This window comes from Leucoraja erinacea, chromosome 5 (genome assembly GCF_028641065.1).
Source record: "Leucoraja erinacea ecotype New England chromosome 5, Leri_hhj_1, whole genome shotgun sequence".
NCBI classification, from domain to species: domain Eukaryota; kingdom Metazoa; phylum Chordata; class Chondrichthyes; order Rajiformes; family Rajidae; genus Leucoraja; species Leucoraja erinaceus.
Window position 1 is genome coordinate 5,054,514 of NC_073381.1, and position 18,239 is coordinate 5,072,752.

An 18,239-nucleotide genomic window follows, 5' to 3' on the forward strand; every position below is an offset into this window, starting at 1 on the left:
ATGAATGGAGGATTGAAGAAGGAAGATTGATCAAAGCTACTCAACCTATGGAACGTTTGAGTATTGACTTCAAAAGGCCTTTACCCTCCTCCTCTCGAAATGTTTATATACTTACCACAGTTGATGAATATTCGAGGTTTCCATTTGACTTTCCTTGTCCAAATATGTCAGCTGTTACGGTTATCAAATGTTTAGATCAACTGTTTTCATTCTGTGGATTTCCAAGTTACATACATTCTGATAGGGGCACCTCATTCATTTCAAAAGATTTAAAAGACTACCTTTCTAATAGAGGAATTGCAACAAGTAAAACAACACCACATCATCCTATTGGAAATGGTCAGGTTGAGAGGTATAATGGAATCATTTGGAAAGCAGCGAAACAGGCTTTAAAGTCAAATGACATACCATATCAGCAGTGGGAATGTGTTCTACCCGATGCATAACAATCCATCAGATCTCTGCTACCAATACTACCCCACATGAACGGTTCTTTAACTTCAAACTGCGTTCTTCTAGTGGCACTTCTCTGCCATCATGGTTGACTAGCCCTGGGCCTGTGTTGCTTCGTCGTTATATCCGATCAAATAAGAATGAGCCTTTTGTTGATGAAGTTGAACTGACTGATATCAACCCTTCTTATGCAACTATCAAATATCAGGATGGACGTCGGTCAACTGTCTCACTTCGTGACCTTGCACCATGTGCGTCTTCTCCATCAGCTCCATCACTCCTTGATAATATTAATCGAGAACTTCCTTCAACCCTCCCATCGTCCCCTATGGAAACGTCTATAAGTAATTCTAAAATTGGAAATGTAAATAGCAATATGAGTGAAGTTGATGACCAAGCAATATATGTATCACCAGCTATTGAAACACCATTATCTCCTGATGCTCCAGTGCTGTGACGGTCTTCAAGACATACTAAACATCCTGACCGTCTCAATAGGAGGGGAGAATGAAGTGTGCGCATCTGCGGGGTCTCGGGCCGGCGCGGCCTGCGGAATCAGCGATATTTTCCAGCTTTGAAGTTATGTATTACAGAAATGAGTTGCTTAAAGCTTAAATAAAGTTTAAGTAAATTATGAGTAGCGTAAAAGTTCAATTTGCCTCACAACAGATAGATTCTTGATTAGTCGATGTCGGGGGTTATGGGGAGAAAACAGGCGATTGGGGTTGCGAGGGAAAGATGGATCAAACATGATGAATGGCAGAGTTGACTTGTTGGGCTGAATGACCTAATTTTGTTCCTATCATTTATGAATTTATGAAGCTAGATTAGCCATGATTGAATGGCAGAATGGACTTGATGGGCTGAATGGCCTAATTCTGCTCCTGTGACTTATGGACATGTCGGGGATTAAGTTTGGGTTTTATTTTTGTCACACGTACCAAGGTACAGTGAAAAAAGCTCTAAAGCTTCTGCTCCTTTGACTTCTGCACTTATGAATGCGCACTCTTTTCCTATAGGGACGCAGCGTAGTTTTGTGAGAATTTGGGAGCAACTTGGCAGGAAGGAGACTTTAGTCGTTGTCAAGTAAGTGGAAGAATGTTCCTGGGCATGAAGCTACTTAGCTTCATGTCATGTGGCACCAGTCAGTAAACTGATTTATGCAGCCAAAAGCAGCTTACTTATTACTACATTGTCTTGCATGGCTAATTGGAGATAAGAGGATAACAGGTGCCAGTGTGAAGTAAGCCCCATTATGCCACGTAAGTGAATTTGAATGGTTGGCTAGATACGATAGATCTATTTGCCTTCTGGTTTGAGATGCTAGAAGGCAGGAACACCCTGCGGTTATTAATCCAGATGCCGTCCTCTCCTATCTCTCTGTTGATGCAGCAGTTCATGATTGAGAAAATGGCCCAGATACAGTGAGGCTTGTTGTAACTTGGCCTCTGATTATACCACATATAAATCAGGGAATGATCCCTAAATGTGGGATCAGCAGGGGAACAATGCTTCAAATCAAAAACTTTTGAGATTTAAGTAATGTAATTTGTGTTGGAAGGTTTCAGATATTCTCTTGCCAAATCTTTGATGCCCTTTACTTAGGGGCAGTTAATACCTACAAAATTCTGGGACATAGGAAGCAAGTTTTTAGACATCAGTTGTCTTTACATTTTTATTTTTTGCCTTTTAGATTGCTTTCTTTTTGCTATGTTTTGCTTCTCTTTTAAATAGTGAAAGTTGATGCAATTGATTCCAAAGTTGTATTCAATTTTCATTTACATTTTTGTTTGTTCCTAGCACACTCCTTCCCCCCCCCCCCCCCCCCCCCCCCCCCCCCCCCCCCCCCCCCCCCCCCCCCCCCCCCCCCACTTTTGTCAGCTAATCTGTCTTGTTTTTAAATTGTTTTACGTATAGGATCTGTGATCTATTACTGTGTTAGAAATTAGTGTAAGTTATGCCACAATGCTGGAGTAACTCAGTGGGTCAGGTAGCATCCTGCTGCATTGATACTGCCTGACTCGCTGAGTTACTCCAGCATTTTGTCTGTCTTCGGTATAACCACAATCTGCAGTTCCTTGTTGTGTACGTGTAGAAATCTATTTGATCCAAAATCGCAGCTGCAAGGAAAAGTAGAACATTATGAAGGACACAGAGTGCTGGAGTAACTCAGCAGGTCAAGCAGCATCTCAGGGGAACATGGATAGGTGACGTTGCTGGTCAGGACCCTCCAACAGACCCCAAGATGGTTGATGTTGTGCCGGCAGTTGGAAATAAAAAGCTCCAGCACTTTGGGTCCTTTTGTGTATTACCTAGCATCCGCCATTCTTTGTTTCTAGGTATATTTTATGAATATCGCTTGTATATTTCTCTTGTGAACGGACACGTTTTTTGGCAGGTGAAAATATCACAAACAGAAGTAAGAGGCTCATTACTCGCTGTTGCGTAATCCATTGTCCCACTGTTCCTTCTCATCCTGTATTGCAGTCCTGATTTTCATTCGTTTCCCCCCCCCTTTCACTTACTCCTCCCTCCCATTATTTACATGCAATGGTTTAATCGTTTATTGTCACATGTACTAGATACAGTGAAATACATTCTTTTGCATTCTGCACCAGGCGTCCCTTCCTCATGGTTTTACCTCTGTTCATTTCATTCTTGCCTTCCCTTCCCTCTCACTTATTGCCTACGAAGTCCTTCCCGCACCCTCTCTTGCCCTTCAACTCTTAAGAGGAACCAATGTGTCCCATCATTGTTCCAAATTCCCCCTCAACTGGTGTTCCTCCATTTATCTACATGTGAACTTTCCATGCAGCAGTATGTGGTCTCCATTTGTCATTGATTTCCTTACCAGTGGATCTTGTGCTGTACAGCTGGTAGCTCACATTAAAATAAATCACACATAGGCAAGCTTCCACTCCACTTGAAGTTCAGTAGCTAGCACAATATGATTCCATGAACAGAGCACTGCTTTCAAAGTGAAATTACTCATCCACTTTGACATCGACATTGCTGGCCTGTAGGTAGCCAGCTCAAAGAACAAGTTGGTGTGTATATTTTGTGGACAGACAAAGTGAAAGGGAAACACATTCCGCTTAGGTTGAGCTTTGGCATCAAATGGGTCTTCCTGCGTGACTACAATACCAAGATTGGAAAAGACACAATCCTCTAACGAAGAAATAAGAGTGAAAGCAAACGCCAACACAGCTACCCGCTGACAAAATGTTTGGAGCAAAGTATTTTTTAAATTGACATCCTTTTCTCAAGGAGTTGCACTGACGATCTCATGGCAAAGCCCCTGATAAAACCACGTGCCAGATATATAAAGTCATCATCTAAGCAAGGGAGTTGTATTCCATGTTTTGATGGGTAATGATTACTGTTCTGTTGGGTTCATCGACCTGGGCCCAGAACAATAGTTGAAACCGAAATAACTTGCGTATAATAGGCGGATGGATTTCAGTTTCCTGCTTTTTGTCCCTCCTTCCCTTGCTTTAAATGATGGTTGTGGTTATCCAATTTATGGCATATTTCCAGAATGTAAGGAATTTTGGGAGATCACAACCAGTGTGTCTAACCAACAACTCTCATCAACGTCTACATATGCGCCGTACAAAGCATTTTATCGGATCTAGTCACATTCCCAGTATTGTCACGTTGCCTGATATCACAATGTAATTTCTTGACATAGGCTGGTACAGAAGAAGCTGAGTTGGTTTAAGATGTCTTGCAAAGTTAATGGTTACAACTTCTGAAGTTGATTCATTTGTCTGTCAATTTATTACAGTCATGGCCAAAGAGATACAGCTCAGATCTTGATTTCAAGAGGTGCCAAATACTTACCTGACAAAAATGGTGTTACTCCACTGGATCTCTGTGTACAGGTATAACTGCCCGTTGCTCTTTCTGCTATAGTGACATAAATGTTTAGTTTCGAGATACAGTGCGGTAACAGGCCCTTCGGCCCACCTCGTCCTCACCGACCAGCGATCCCCGCACACTAAAACTATGGACAATAGTGGGGACTATTGTCCATATAATAGTGGATAATTTACACACTGGAGACAATTTACATTTATATCAAGTCAATTAACCTACATACCAGGTCTTTGGAGTGTGGGAGGAAACCAAAGATCTCTGAGAAAACCCACATAGGTGACGGGGAGAACATACAAATTCCGTACAGCCAAGCACCCGTAGTCAGGTTTGAACCCGGGTCTCTGGCACTGTAAGGCAGCAACTATCACTGCGCCACCGTGCCGCCCCTTGGTCTTTTATTTTCCATACATTGGAGGAACAAAAACTAGACTCAAGACATATAAGAGTATATTCAGCATATATTCTAATGGCTAAATAACAAAGTGACTTTGAATTTAAACTAATCTGCAGATGGACAAGATTGATCATAAACATAAAATAGCTGCAGTGGTACGATGATCGCACCTTTGAGCTTACCATGGCGGTCAGGTTGATCATGGCTGATCATTTATTGCAATGCATTTTGCGACCTTTTTCCCCTATGTTTTGTAAAAAGACCCATTAATTCCTACCATTTTCTGTGAACTATTTTTTAATCACGCCATGACATTATTCCCAATGCCGTAGCTTTAATTCTTTTACACACAAATGTTTTATCATACTTTTTGAAAATCTAAATACACTACACACATGCGTTTTTGCTACCAGTTAGAACCTTAAATCCTTGGCAGGATTTTAAAATGTGACTTTTTAGAAACATAGAAAATAAGTGCAGGAGGAGGCCATTCGGCCTTTCTAGCCAGCACCGCCATCTATTGTGATCATGGCTGATCGTCTCAAATCAATAACCCGTGCTTGCCTTCTCCCCATATCCCTTGATTCCACTAGTCCTTAGAGCTCTATCTAACTCTTAAATCCATCCAGTAATTTGGCCTCCACTGCCCTCTGTGTCAAGGAATTCCACATTCACAACTCTCTGGGTGAAAACGTTTTTTCTCACCTCAGTCTTAAATGACCTCCCCTTTATTCTAAGACTGGCCCCCTGGTTCTGGACTCGCCCAACATTGGGAACATTTTTCCTGCTTCTAGCTTGTCTAGCCCTTGTATAGTTTTATATGTTTCTATAAGATCCCCCCTCGCCCTTCTAAATTCCAGTGAATACAAGCCTAGTCTTTTCAATCTTTCCTCATATGACAGTTCTGCCATCCCAGGGATCAATCTCTGGAATTTCTTTCCAGAAATTCACAAATTTTGTCTAATCCTGTGGATATTTTGTCTTGTTATCTTATTTTTTTATAATAACGCCTGGTATTTTCCCCCATTACTGCTGTCTGGCTAATCGGTCAGTGGATTTCCTTTTTCTCTCTCAATCCGTTTTTAAATGGTGGTTACATTTGCCTAGCTGCAGAAACGACCTCATAATGTATGGCTTCTGGAAAGTATCTATTTGAAGAAGGTGAAGCATTTTATGTTTAGGTAACAGATTAGTCAAAAATAATGTTTTCATGCTTTCACCTCTATAGGGCGGGTATGGGGAAACATGTGACATTTTAATCCAGCACCATCCCAGGCTCTTTCAAACACTTATCCAGATGACACAGAATGAACATATCAAGGAAAGCATGGTAATAATTCTATTTTACTAAAATCATGAGACTGGTTGATAGTTTTAAATGTACTTTTTTTTCAGTTTGCAGGGGAGACAGAAACATGTAAAAAGATAACTAATTGTGGTCATATTGTTCCAACCTTCATCTCGTATTACAATGTGCGCTCAATTCAGTGTTGAAAATTCTGATCCTTTGGGTGAGATCTTTTTAAAAACCAGGCCATTTTATTCAAATACCAGTGTTTCATTCAAGTACCTTTAGAAAGGAGATGAGGTGGAATTTCTTTAGTCAGAGGGTGGTGAATCGGGAATTCATTGCCACAGACGTTGGTGGAGGCTGTCAATGGATGTTTTTAAGGCGGAGATTGACAGATTATTGATTAGTACGGGTGTGGGGCTATGGGGAGAGGGCAGGAGAATGGGGTTGAGAGGGAAAGATAGATCAACCATGACTAAATGGGCCGAATGGCCTAATTCTGCGCCTAGAGCTTATGGACATGGACAAATACATTTGTATTGGTGATATTTCTCCATAATACCTCCGATCTCAGTATGTCTGTAAACTAGAGTGTAACATTTTGTACAGTATTCCAGATGTGGCCTCGTCAGTACACAGTATGAATGAATACTTTGTTGTCACATGTGAAAAATCACAGTGAAATTATTTGCTTGCACACCCAAAGTATGCAAATAGTCACCACATAAAGGACTGACGGTTACAAAGTATCCACGCTGACCCATTTTTACGAAAACCGTGTGCTCTTATCTTGTGCGAGAGCCTTTTATGTAGCACCTTGTCAAATGCTTTCTGAAAATCCAAATACCCATTGACTGGGTCCATTATGTCAACTCTACTTATTACATCTGCAGAGGGTGCGGGGAAGATTTACGAGGAAGTTGCCAGGACTAGAGGGCCTGAGCTCTATGGAGAGATTGAGCAGGCTAGGACTCTATTCCTTGGAGTGCAAGAAGATGAGGGACCATCTTATAGAGGTGTACAACATTGTGAGAGGAAAGGATTGGGTAAATGCAGACTCTTGCCAACAGTAGAGAACCAGAGAATATAGATTTAAGGGGGGGGAGTTATTAGGAACATGAGGGGTAATATTTTTACACAAAGGGTGATGGGTGAATGGAACGAGCTGCCAGAGGAGATAGTGAGGCAAGTACTATCGCAACATTTAAGAACCATTTAGATAGGTACATGGATGGAATAACGTTAGAGGGATATGGGCCAAACACAAGCAGGTGGGATTAGTGGGGATGGGACATGTTGCTCGGCGTGGGCAAGTCGGGCTGAACGACCTGTTTTCGCGCTCTATGGCTCTATCTTCAAAGAGCTCGGGCACGTTTGTCAATTTGGATTTATCTTTCATAAAACCATATTGACGAGGTTTGTTTATATTCTGCTTCTCTATGTCCTGCTCTCCCTTAATTATAGACTCCAGCAGCTTAAATGGGCATTAACCAGCTTATAGTTACCTATTTTTTTAATTTTTTTTTAATTGTCTTCTTTCCTTTAATAATGTCACATTTACATTTTTATAATCCTATTGTTTCTTCCTGGAACTTTTGCATTTTGGAGAAATCTTAACCAATAAATTCACTAATTCTGTAGCAACATTTAAAACACTGAGGTGATTGGAACTTAATGACTTTAGTCCAGTTAGTTTCACTAATAACTTGTCCCTCATGAAAGTGATGTAGTATAAGTTCTAACGAGTTAATTTTGGATTTTTGGTGGCTTTGCAAAAGACAACATTGTAAATATTTTAATTATTAATTAAAATGTCTAAAAGTCTGATTTCTTTTGTACTTAGTTGCGTCAGGTGCTTGAGCACTTGTGCCCACAGAATGAGAACCAGTATCAGAAGATCCTCACCAGTCTTGCGGAAATTGCCACCACAAATGGCCACAAGTTGCTAAGGTGAGTTTTTTTTTTTTAAATTTTATTTTTATTAGCAGTACAGTAAATCACATTAATACATCGCATATATCTTATTACATTATGTTGTACCACTTCATTTTTTGAGCTTTAAAAAAGATAGAAATAAAAGAAGTAAGGAAAGTAAGCAAGAATCGTGAAGGTGCAGGAAAGTGTTGGGAGAAGAGAACCCCTTAGGGAAGGAATTAGAGAAGGAAGTAAAGAAAAGAAATAAGACCCTAGAAAGAAAAGAAAAAAAAAGAAGAAAGGAAAATCAATCGCTCTATTGTAACACAAAACTCCGCAAAAAAGGATATACCAACCGTGTTTTTATTAAAAATTTATTTTATACCCCCCGTTTCCAGGTCTTGGTAGCCTTTATGTTATAACTTATTATTGCACCTTATGCTTGTAATAGTTCCATAAATGCAGACCACGTCTTTTGGAAGTGATCTGCTTTGCCTGCTAGGAGGAGTCTCATCTCTTCCAAGTGTAATGTTTCGAACATGTTTGAAATCCACATTTTTGTAGTTGGTATTGGAGCATTTTTCCAAAATTTAAGTATAAGCTTTTTTCCGATTATTAGCCCATAATTAAGTAAATTCTTTTGAAACATATTTAATTCTGGGTTACCTTCCGATATTCCAAAAATGATCCATTCTACTTTGGGTAGTAGTTTTGTTTTAAATAATTTTGTGAAGATTTCAAATATTTTGTTCCAGAATTTTTGGATTTTTATACAGAAAACAAAAGAGTGCGCTATGTTAGCTTCTTGTAACTGACATTTATCACAAATGGGTGAGACATTGGGGAAAAGTTTATTTATTTTAGTTTTTGAATAATATAGTCTATGTAATGTTTTATATTGGATTAGAGTATGTCGTACATTGATCGAGCATTTATGCACATATAATAAGTGTTTATCCCAGCTCTCTTTTGAAATTTTTATAGCTAATTCTTGTTCCCAGTCTCTTCTAATATTATCTGTTGTAGGTATTTCTATATTCAATATAATATTATATAAATATGATATTAGATTTGCTGATTCAGCCTTTATCTTCATGGCTTCATCTAATAAGTCTGGGGGCATATTATAATAGTCTTTTGTATATTTTTTCAGATAATCACGGATTTGGAGATATTTAAAATATTGATTTTTTTCAAGTTATATTTCAGTTGTAATTGTTGAAATGGTAATAATTTCCCTAATTCATACAGGTCTCCGAGCGTTTTGATTCCCGTTCTTTCCCATTGTGTAAATGATTTATCTATAATTGAGGGTTTAAACGAAGGGTTATTGGCTATTGGCATTAGCAGAGATAGATTTCTTAATTTTAAGTTCTGTTTTATTTGTTTCCAAGTTCTAATTGTACTATGTATCATTGGATTTTTATTATAATGTTTGTTATTCAAATTCGTTGGTGAGAGGAGAGTCGCTCCTGTATTACCAGGAGCGCAGTCCTCTCTCTCCATTATAATCCAGTCCACCTGCTGGGCAGAGTTGTCCAGCAGGTGAATCATATTTTTAATATTTACCGCCCAATTATAGTACATAAAGTTAGGGAGCGTTAGACCACCCATCTCTTTTGGTTTACTGAGGTGTGCTCTTTGTATTCTGTGGGATTTAGGTGAGTTGAAGTAACTTTTTTTACCTGAGGATATGTTATAATTTTGACTCCGATTTGCACAGTTCACCAATACCATTTGAAGGATCCAGTTACTGTGACAATAAATATTAAATTGTGACCCAGATCAAACTTTTCTTTCAAAATTGTATTTTCTAATTTGGTTAAGTTACGCGTGCTGGTCTATGACAGTGTTAGTTTAGTTTAGCGATACAGCGCAGAAACAGGCCCTTCGGCCCAATGAGTCCGCACCGACCAGTGATCCCTGTACCCTAACACACATTAGACTATTTACAGTTTTACCAAGCCAATTAACCTACAAATCTGTGTGTCTTTGGAGCACATGGAGAAAACCCCCGCAGGTCACAGGCAGAAATAAAAACTCCGTACAGACAGCACCCGTAGTCAGGATTGAACCCAGGTCTCGGGCGTTGTAAGCCAGCAACTCTATAGCTGTGTCACTTGGGTACAATATACTTGGTGTATTGTTGATGTTGAATAGTATTGTAGTCATCTACATAGAAACATAGAAAATAGGTGCAGGAGTAGGCCGTTCAGCCCTTCGAGCCTGCACCGTCATTCAATATGATCATGGCTGATCATCCAACTCAGTATCCAGTATGGATTGATCCCAGTACCTGCCTTCTCTCCATACCCCCTGATCCCTTTAGCCACAAGTGCCACATCTAACTCCCTCTTAAATATAGCCAATGAACTGGCCTCAACTACCTTCTGTGGCAGAGAATTCCAGAGATTCACCACTCTCTGTGAAAAATGTTTTCCTCATCTCGGTCCTAAAAGATTTCCCCCTTATCTTTAAACTGTGACCCCTAGTTCTGGACTTCCCCAACATTGGGAACAATCTTCCTGCACCTAGCCTGTCCAACCCCTTAAGAATCTAACCAGCTGATCAAGGCCGATTACTGAGATATACAATTGAAGTTCTGTTTACATGCACTTTTAGATGAAAGCACTTTGACCTGATTAAATTGTAATGAGGGACTTGTGGGAATGGGATGTAGAAGACTTTTTTGAATGGTAAATGGTTTCTCAAAAAATGGTGACCTATTTAATTATAGATATGATGGAACACCAGGAATGGTGATTTTGTACCTATATTCATCTGAGTTCATTATTGCTGGATTATTGCAGCATAAACCCCAAAGAGCATAAACTTTTAATTGTAAATTATCTTGCACATAATCTGGCCATTATTAGTTTACACTGAATGATTTTTGTTCTACAATAATTAAAATATTTAGAGATCGAAAAAAGTGTTCATTTTTGTTTAGCAAAGTTTTTCCAGGCTGATATGGCAACAATAAATAAATCCTACTTGTTTTCCTCCTCAGTATATCAAGTAGCTATGAAGCTCAGATGAAGAGTCTGTTGAAGATAGTGCGAATATTCTGTCATGTATTTCGCCTAGGCCCGTCCTCTCCCAGTAATGGAAATGACATGGCTTACAATGGAAATAAAACTCCAAGAAGCCAAGTTTTCAAGGTCAGAAAATTGTATGACGTTATTAGGAAGATTGAAGTAAAAGAGATGAATTTCACAAAGCATGCAAACGTTAATCAGACATCTCTTGAAAAAGAAGTAAGTTTGGTTAACAGAGTATGTACATGTTTACAAGTCACATGAAACATAAAATAAATTTTTACTTTCCCTGAAATGTGCTTCAAAGAATCTGCTGATTTCATAAAATGCATTTAATTTTAACGTGTAAACTTTGTCGTATTTTCCAATGCAGTAGTTGCCAATACGGTTGCTTTCAGTTTTCTAGTTGATGTATTTCGCTTCAAGCTTTGTTTTGCTCATGCTTTTGAAGTTGTATTATTAAGTTTGGTTCATTTGTGCTTTTGGGGCAGCATCCCTTTCCACTGATCCATATATGTGTCCCACCCACTCCCCTGACATCAGCCTGAAGAAGGGTCTTGACCTATTCCTTCTCTCCAAGTGATGCTGCCTGTCCCACTGAGCTACTCCAGCATTTTATGTCTACCGTAATTTTTATTTCTGCATGATGCCTGGCGCAACTTTAATTTTGGAGCTTGGCCAACCACATTCACATCTCTTGCCCAGAGTAGGGGAATCGAAAACCAGAGGAGACGGGTTTTAAGTGAGGGATGAAAGATTTAATGGGAACCTGGGTGGTAACTTTTTAACACAAAGGGTGGTGGATGCCAGAGGAGGTAGTGGAAGCAGGTAGTATAACAATTAAAATATTTTTCAAAAAGGACATGGATAGGAAACGTTGGGTCGAAAGGCCTGTTTCTGTGCTGGTATTACTGAATCTATGACGTGCTTAGAGTCTTGGGCTATCAAAGCCATCCAATGTTTGAATGGCATTTTGATTGCCAGTAAATCTAAAAATATGTTTTAAAGCGAGCTTTAAAAAAAATTAGAGCTTGCTTTTACATTTAAAAAGTGGACCTGAACACACAACCATTTATTCAAGCTTGCGAGCAATAAAAGTACAAAAACATACCGTACTCTGTTTTAACCTGGCATGAGTACGACAGAATTTCGAGAGATTCAGAGAGAGATTTGGCTGATGAAGGTAAGTGGGATATGGTTAGGTTAGGTTAGGTTAGGTATCTTGGTTGACATGAACAAGTTGGGTCTGTTTCCAAACTCTGCAGTTCTGATTGTATTGGACTCGAGAGTCCAGGTGAGCAGGACAATAGACAAGACCGAGAGAGCTATCAGCAGGTGCTGAGGTGGGCAAAACATCACTGCAAATTTAGAGCACCAGGAATTCCAAAGTGCTATGAATGTATTTGTCAACATCCATTCTAATGTTGGTGCTATTCTTTGTTTTCTTCTATGCGCGTCTTGGAATGCTTTCCCCCTCTTACCTTGGACATGCTGAGCAGAAATCAGCAGATGCTTTTGTTTCTCCTTTACAAACGAAAGCACTTAAAGAACTTCTTAATCTCTCTTTGTACATCAACCCTGATATATCAAAAATCCTTCAAGCGAGTCTTCTGTGTACTGTCTCCATCTCTAGGAGAGAAAAATTGTAAATGTACTCCAGGTATGGTCTCACTAATGCCCTTTTCAGTCGCCTCAAAGCACCCCACTTTTATACTTCTTGCAATAAAGACAAAAATTTTATTAGCTTTCCATCTGTACCTCAATGTGAAATATTTGTTTCAGATGGGAGACACCTAAATCACTATGTACTGTAAAGTTTTATAGTAATTTACCTTGTTTTACTACTGTATACATTTATTGCCCAATTTTTTCCCCTAAATCAGTGACATCAAAAGTATGTTGTTAAATTTATTTTGGATATGCTAAGATTGTGAAGTGTCCTATGCACAGATGGAAGTCATTAAGATGTAGACACAAGGGACTGCAGATGCTGGTTTCCAAAACAAAACAGGGTTGGAGTAACTTAGTAGGTCAGACAGCATCAGTGGAGAACATGGATAGGTGATGTTTTGTGTCAGGACCTTCAGTCTCAAAATGCCAAAACATCACCGATTCATGTCTTCCAGATATTCTGTCTGACCCGCTGAGTTACTCCCAACACCTTCCCCCCCCCCCCCCCCCCCCCCCCCCCCCCCCCCCCCCCCCCCCCCCCCCCCCCCCCCCACCCCCCCCCCCCCCCCCCCCCCCCCCCCCCATTCATTCGAAGTTGAGTGGTTTTTGGAAATTAAGATTAGAAATCACTGTTTGTAATAAATTGATGAATATAAATAAGAATGACGTCTCAGTAAACAAAACACTCTGTATCTGCTGTGTTCATGCAAGTGCTGATATGCCCACCTTTCATAATTGAACTTGCCTATTCAGAAGTTCATAAGTTACAGGAGCAGAATTAGGCCATCAAGTCTACTCCATTCAATCAAGGCTGATCTGTCTTTCCCACTCAACCCCGTTCTCCTGCTTTCTCCCCGTAACCTCTGACACACGTACTAATCAAGTTTATTTTTTAGGTAGATGATAAATTATTAATATTACACACTTATATTGTTCACTGTGGTTTAAGCCAGGTTGTCTAAAATTGTATAAGGGGCACAGACTTGTAAAAGTAAAGACTTTAAGATGTTTTGCATTTATAACTCAAAATAGTGCAGAGAGTAAGAAAGTATGACTTTGCATTGCTGCAAAGTGAAAGGAGCTTCTAAAGCTTGATCAAAGGTAAGTTTTAAGAAAAGTATTTCTCCTTTTCTCCTCTTTCCACCCTTCCCCACCTGTTTAATTTCTTCAGCTTTTCACTCCTTCCCATTTTTACTCAAATTGCCAGACACACATCAACATTTAATATAAAAAAACAATGTCCACACAATTTCTGGGAGAGAGGGGTTTTGTTTTCTTGTTTGTAGCCTTTCTATGATACAAGTTGTTAGCAAATAGATTTAAATACAGCACTTGGATTTCTAATTTATATATTTGATTTGCGGACTCGCTCCAATTAAAAAAAATTGGTGTTTTCAGTTCTTTGTTTGCTTTTTTTTTCAGCCATTAGAACTACTATGGCATTCGCTAGATGAGTGGTTGGTTCTCATTGCTACAGAATTGAAAAAAAACCAAGAAGATTCTGAGATGGATACCAAAAATATCACTTCCATTTTACTGAAGCAGAAAGCCCAAGAGCAGAGAGCAGTTGTAAATGCTCAGGTGCTTGGCACCATGGGAAAAGACGTCTTGGAGCATCAGCACCCCAACTTGGAGAAGCTGGAAGATGATGGTGACGACCAGATGCAGGACGCCAGCTCAGATGGCTTAGATGTAATTTCTAAGACAGCAAATCGACTCAGTGCCGTGATCCAGGCCTTTTATATGTGTTGCTCCTGTCAGATGCCGCAGGGGTGAGAAGTCAAAATTTGAGTTAATTTTGGTCATCGCCTAAATATTAACTTCAATGATTCAATTATACTTTATTGTCACATGTACCTGGGTACAGTGAAATTCTTTGTCTTTGCATACAATGCACAAGTACGCACAGAGTCTCCACGTATCTGGCACCGACAAAGTTACAAAGTACTCAATTATAGTCCCGATGGTCCCTCCTTGTTCTTGGCGCCCCCCCCCCCCCCCCCCCCCCCCCCCCCCCCCATATGTGCTTAAGTATGTCTGAAAGTGAAATGCACTCTACAGTAAGAGAATAATTAAATTTGTTCCCTAAAAGATGGGACTGGGGAATTAAAGCAAAGTGAGATATATACAAAAGCAAATTGACTCCATTTGAACAAGAGATCTAGTGTCAAAAAGGGTTTTGCTGCTTCTAAATGTCTGATCAGATTGGAAAAATGTAAGAATGAGTAAGATATAGACAAAGGCTTATAAAGTGTGCTTTAATTTTACAGAATGACGTCACCTCGCTTCATTGAATTTGTGTGCAAGCATGATGAAGTTTTGAAATGTTTTGTGACGAGGTACGTAAATGTTTTCTTGTGCCTCCTTTGTTATCTGCTTTCATTCTAGAAGTTAAACTTTTTTTTTTTCCTGCAGAAACCCTATAATAATATTTGACCACTTTCACTTTCTTCTGGAATGCCCCGAGTTGATGTCAAGATTTATGCATATCATCAAAGCGCAGGTATTGATTAATTTCTCAAAGTAAACTGTACCTTCAGTTTCTGAGCAATGTTATGAAATGTAACGGTTTAATCACGTTCAATTTTTAATCTTGATTAAATGTCGGGATTGTGATGGCTGTTACATTTAACTGTGTAGGAAGGATCTACAGATGTAGGTTTATACCAAAGACAAACACAAATTGCTGGAGTAAGTCAGCGGGTCTGAGGTACTCTTCAGTCTGCAGAATGGTTCCAACCCGAAACGCCACCTATTCTTTTTCTCCAGAGATACTGCGTCATCTACTGAGTTACTCCAGCATTTTGTCTATCTTTTGTTGCATTGAACTGTTTATTTTATGGTTGTCTTATTTTCTTATGTTCAAAAGATTGACTGAAGTCGTACCCCTAATTCCAGTCTAATGATGTTTTCGCTGGTTTATTGTGTTTCCAGTGAAGGCAGAATTTGGTTCAGTTGCCATTCCATTTTGCTCTCATACCAAGGAAATAATTGTGTGACGGTACAACCAGTAAATTATTCTGCAGACGATTGAAGATGGAAGGAAATGGCAGGTTTAAAGACTGCCCTCTCCTAAAATCACCCCCCCCCCCCCCCACTGTCTTTGTTTTTTTATAATTATTCCCTCCAGTGAAAACTGTGTCCTTGTTCTGAAATGGTGTGAATAATGGGGAATAGAACAGAGAAGAGTACAGTGTGGGAACATACTCATTGACCCACGATGTCTGTGCTGAACTTGTTGCCAAGTGGCACTATGTCTGTGCTGAACTGCCTGCACGTGATCTGCATTCCTCCCTGGTTTCCTTGTGCCTATCCAAAGCCTGTTAAAAGCCACTGGCAGCGTGTTCCTGAAATCCACCACTCTGTATATTTAAAAAAAAAATCCCTGCACACCTCCTTTTAAAGATGCCCCTCTCACTTTAAACATAAAATGCTGGAGTAACTCAGCAGGAAGGGCAGCATCTCTGGAGAGAAGGAATGAGTGATGTTTCGACGTCTGTAGATGGGTCTTGACCCGAAATGTCACCCATTCCTTCTCTCCAGAGATGCTGCTTGAATATATCTCACGTTGAGTAACTTCAGTATTTTGTGTCTATCTTTGATTTAAACTAGCATCTGCAGTTCTTTCCTACACCTCTCACCTTAAAGCTATGCCATCTGGTCTTGTACATTGGCACCTTGGTGGATAATATTACTGTCTACCCCATCTATACGTCTCATCATTTTGTATACTTCTATCAGATACCCCCTCAACCTCCGAAGGTCAGTCCAGGGCAAGCAATCCAAGTTTGTCCAACCACTCCTAATACCGTCTCACCTCTAATAATCTATCATGATCACCATAGACACACACAACAGGCTGGAGTAACTCAGCAGGTAGACAAAAATGCTGGAGAAACTCAGCAGGTGAGGCAGCATTTATGGAGCAAAGGAAAAGGCAACATTTCAGGTCGAGACCCTTTTTCAGACTGATGTGGGTGGGGGGGGGGACGGGAAGAAGAAAGGAAGAGGCGGAGACAGTGGGCTGTGGGAGAGCTGGGAAGGGGAGGGGAAAGAGGAAGAAAGCAGGGACTTCCTGAAATTGGAGAAGTCAATGTTCATACCGTTGGGGTGTAAACTACCCAAGTGAAATATGAGGTGCTGCTCCTCCAATTTACGGTGGGCCTCACTCTGACAATGGAGGAAGCCCAGGACAGGAAGGTCTGATTTGGAATGGGAGGGGGAGTTGAAGTGCTGAGCCACCGGGAGATCAGGTTGGTTATTGCGAACCGAGCGGAGGCGTTGGGCGAAGCGATCGCCAAGCCTGTGCTTGATCTCACTGATGTAGAGCAGCTGACACCTGACACTTGGCAGGTCAGGCAGTATCTCTGCAGAAAAGGAATAGGTGATGTTTTGGGTGGAGACCCTTCTTCAGACTGAGTCAGGTGAAAGGGGAACGTGAGATATAGATGGTACTAGGGAGAATTGAATGGAAGATATGCAAAAAGCAATGATAAGGAAATGTGGGGCGCACAAGTCAAGTTAAGAGTTTATTGTCATGTGTCCCATATAGGACAATGAAATTCTTGCTTGACGAGGCCATTGTTGGCTGTGGGATAGGTGATAACAAGTATAAAGAGGATCTCAACAGGACGACAGTAAAACTACTAGGGTGGGGGAGGGACGGAGGGAGAGGGAATGCAAGGGTGACTTGAAGTTGGAGAAATCAAATTTATTACTGCTGGGTTGTTAGTTTCCCAAGCGAGATGAGGTGCTGTTCATCCAATTTAAGTTTGGCCTCGCTCTGGCAATGGAGGAGGCCCAGGACAGAAAGGTCAGCGTGGGAGGGGGAGTTAAAGTGTTTGGCAACCGGGTGATAGAAACATAGAAAATAGGTGCAGGAGTAGGCCATTCGGCCCTTCGAGCCTGCACCACCATTCAATATGATCATGGCTGATCATCCAACTCATCCATTTAAGATCATGTAGTGTGAGGCGCACTGAGCGAAACTGAATAGTCACCTATTGACTTAGATCCACTGATAGGTGACAATGATGAGACCAAGGGATTCTTGTTACTATTTTAAGGTTCTGACCTTTTGTCTATTTGTCTTTTGCTTTAAAATGAAGAATCGGTGTTAATTATATCTTCCATTCTTTTCTAGCCCTTCAAAGATAGATGTGACTGGTTCTATAATCATCTTCATGCTAATCTTCCTGATTCTGACATGGTGCACAGGCCTGTTCATGAAAATGATATCTTGCTTGTTCATCGAGGTACACAAGTTATTGATTTTGACCATTGTTATGACACGTAATTTGAATGTTACCATTTGATGTTGTTCAGTTGAAGATGGATTTGCTAATAACTGCCTTTTCTGGGGTAATGTCAGTTCAAAACAAATTTAAACCGTACGTAATACCTTTTAATGAAGTAAAAAGAGCACACTGTGTGAAGTTTTCCTTCAATATGATGTAAGAATTATTTTACTCAAACCTAAATTACAACATGGTGCACAAATGACCTCGTAATGCTGAGGAAACATGGACATTCACATAACTCAAGTAAGACGTTTGAATTTTGCTCTGGGCTTTTAATTTATTTTAAAAGAAATGGTATG

General features: G+C 40.1%; 1 protein-coding gene across 2 annotated transcripts in view; it reads left to right on the top strand.

The window, feature by feature from the left end:
* The window catches only part of hace1 (HECT domain and ankyrin repeat containing E3 ubiquitin protein ligase 1), a 64,141-nt gene that overhangs the window by 18,941 nt on the left and 26,961 nt on the right, over nucleotides 1–18,239 (top strand). Inside the window, exons 8-15 of one of the 2 annotated variants that reach the window (XM_055635013.1) lie at nucleotides 4,241–4,337; nucleotides 5,955–6,056; nucleotides 7,861–7,967; nucleotides 10,942–11,188; nucleotides 14,063–14,412; nucleotides 14,911–14,979; nucleotides 15,056–15,143; nucleotides 17,784–17,895. In XM_055635013.1, the coding sequence (XP_055490988.1) occupies nucleotides 4,241–4,337; nucleotides 5,955–6,056; nucleotides 7,861–7,967; nucleotides 10,942–11,188; nucleotides 14,063–14,412; nucleotides 14,911–14,979; nucleotides 15,056–15,143; nucleotides 17,784–17,895 (1,172 nt within the window). The remainder of the gene's footprint in view (nucleotides 1–4,240; nucleotides 4,338–5,954; nucleotides 6,057–7,860; nucleotides 7,968–10,941; nucleotides 11,189–14,062; nucleotides 14,413–14,910; nucleotides 14,980–15,055; nucleotides 15,144–17,783; nucleotides 17,896–18,239) is intronic. The other variant, XM_055635014.1, reaches the window with a different exon arrangement.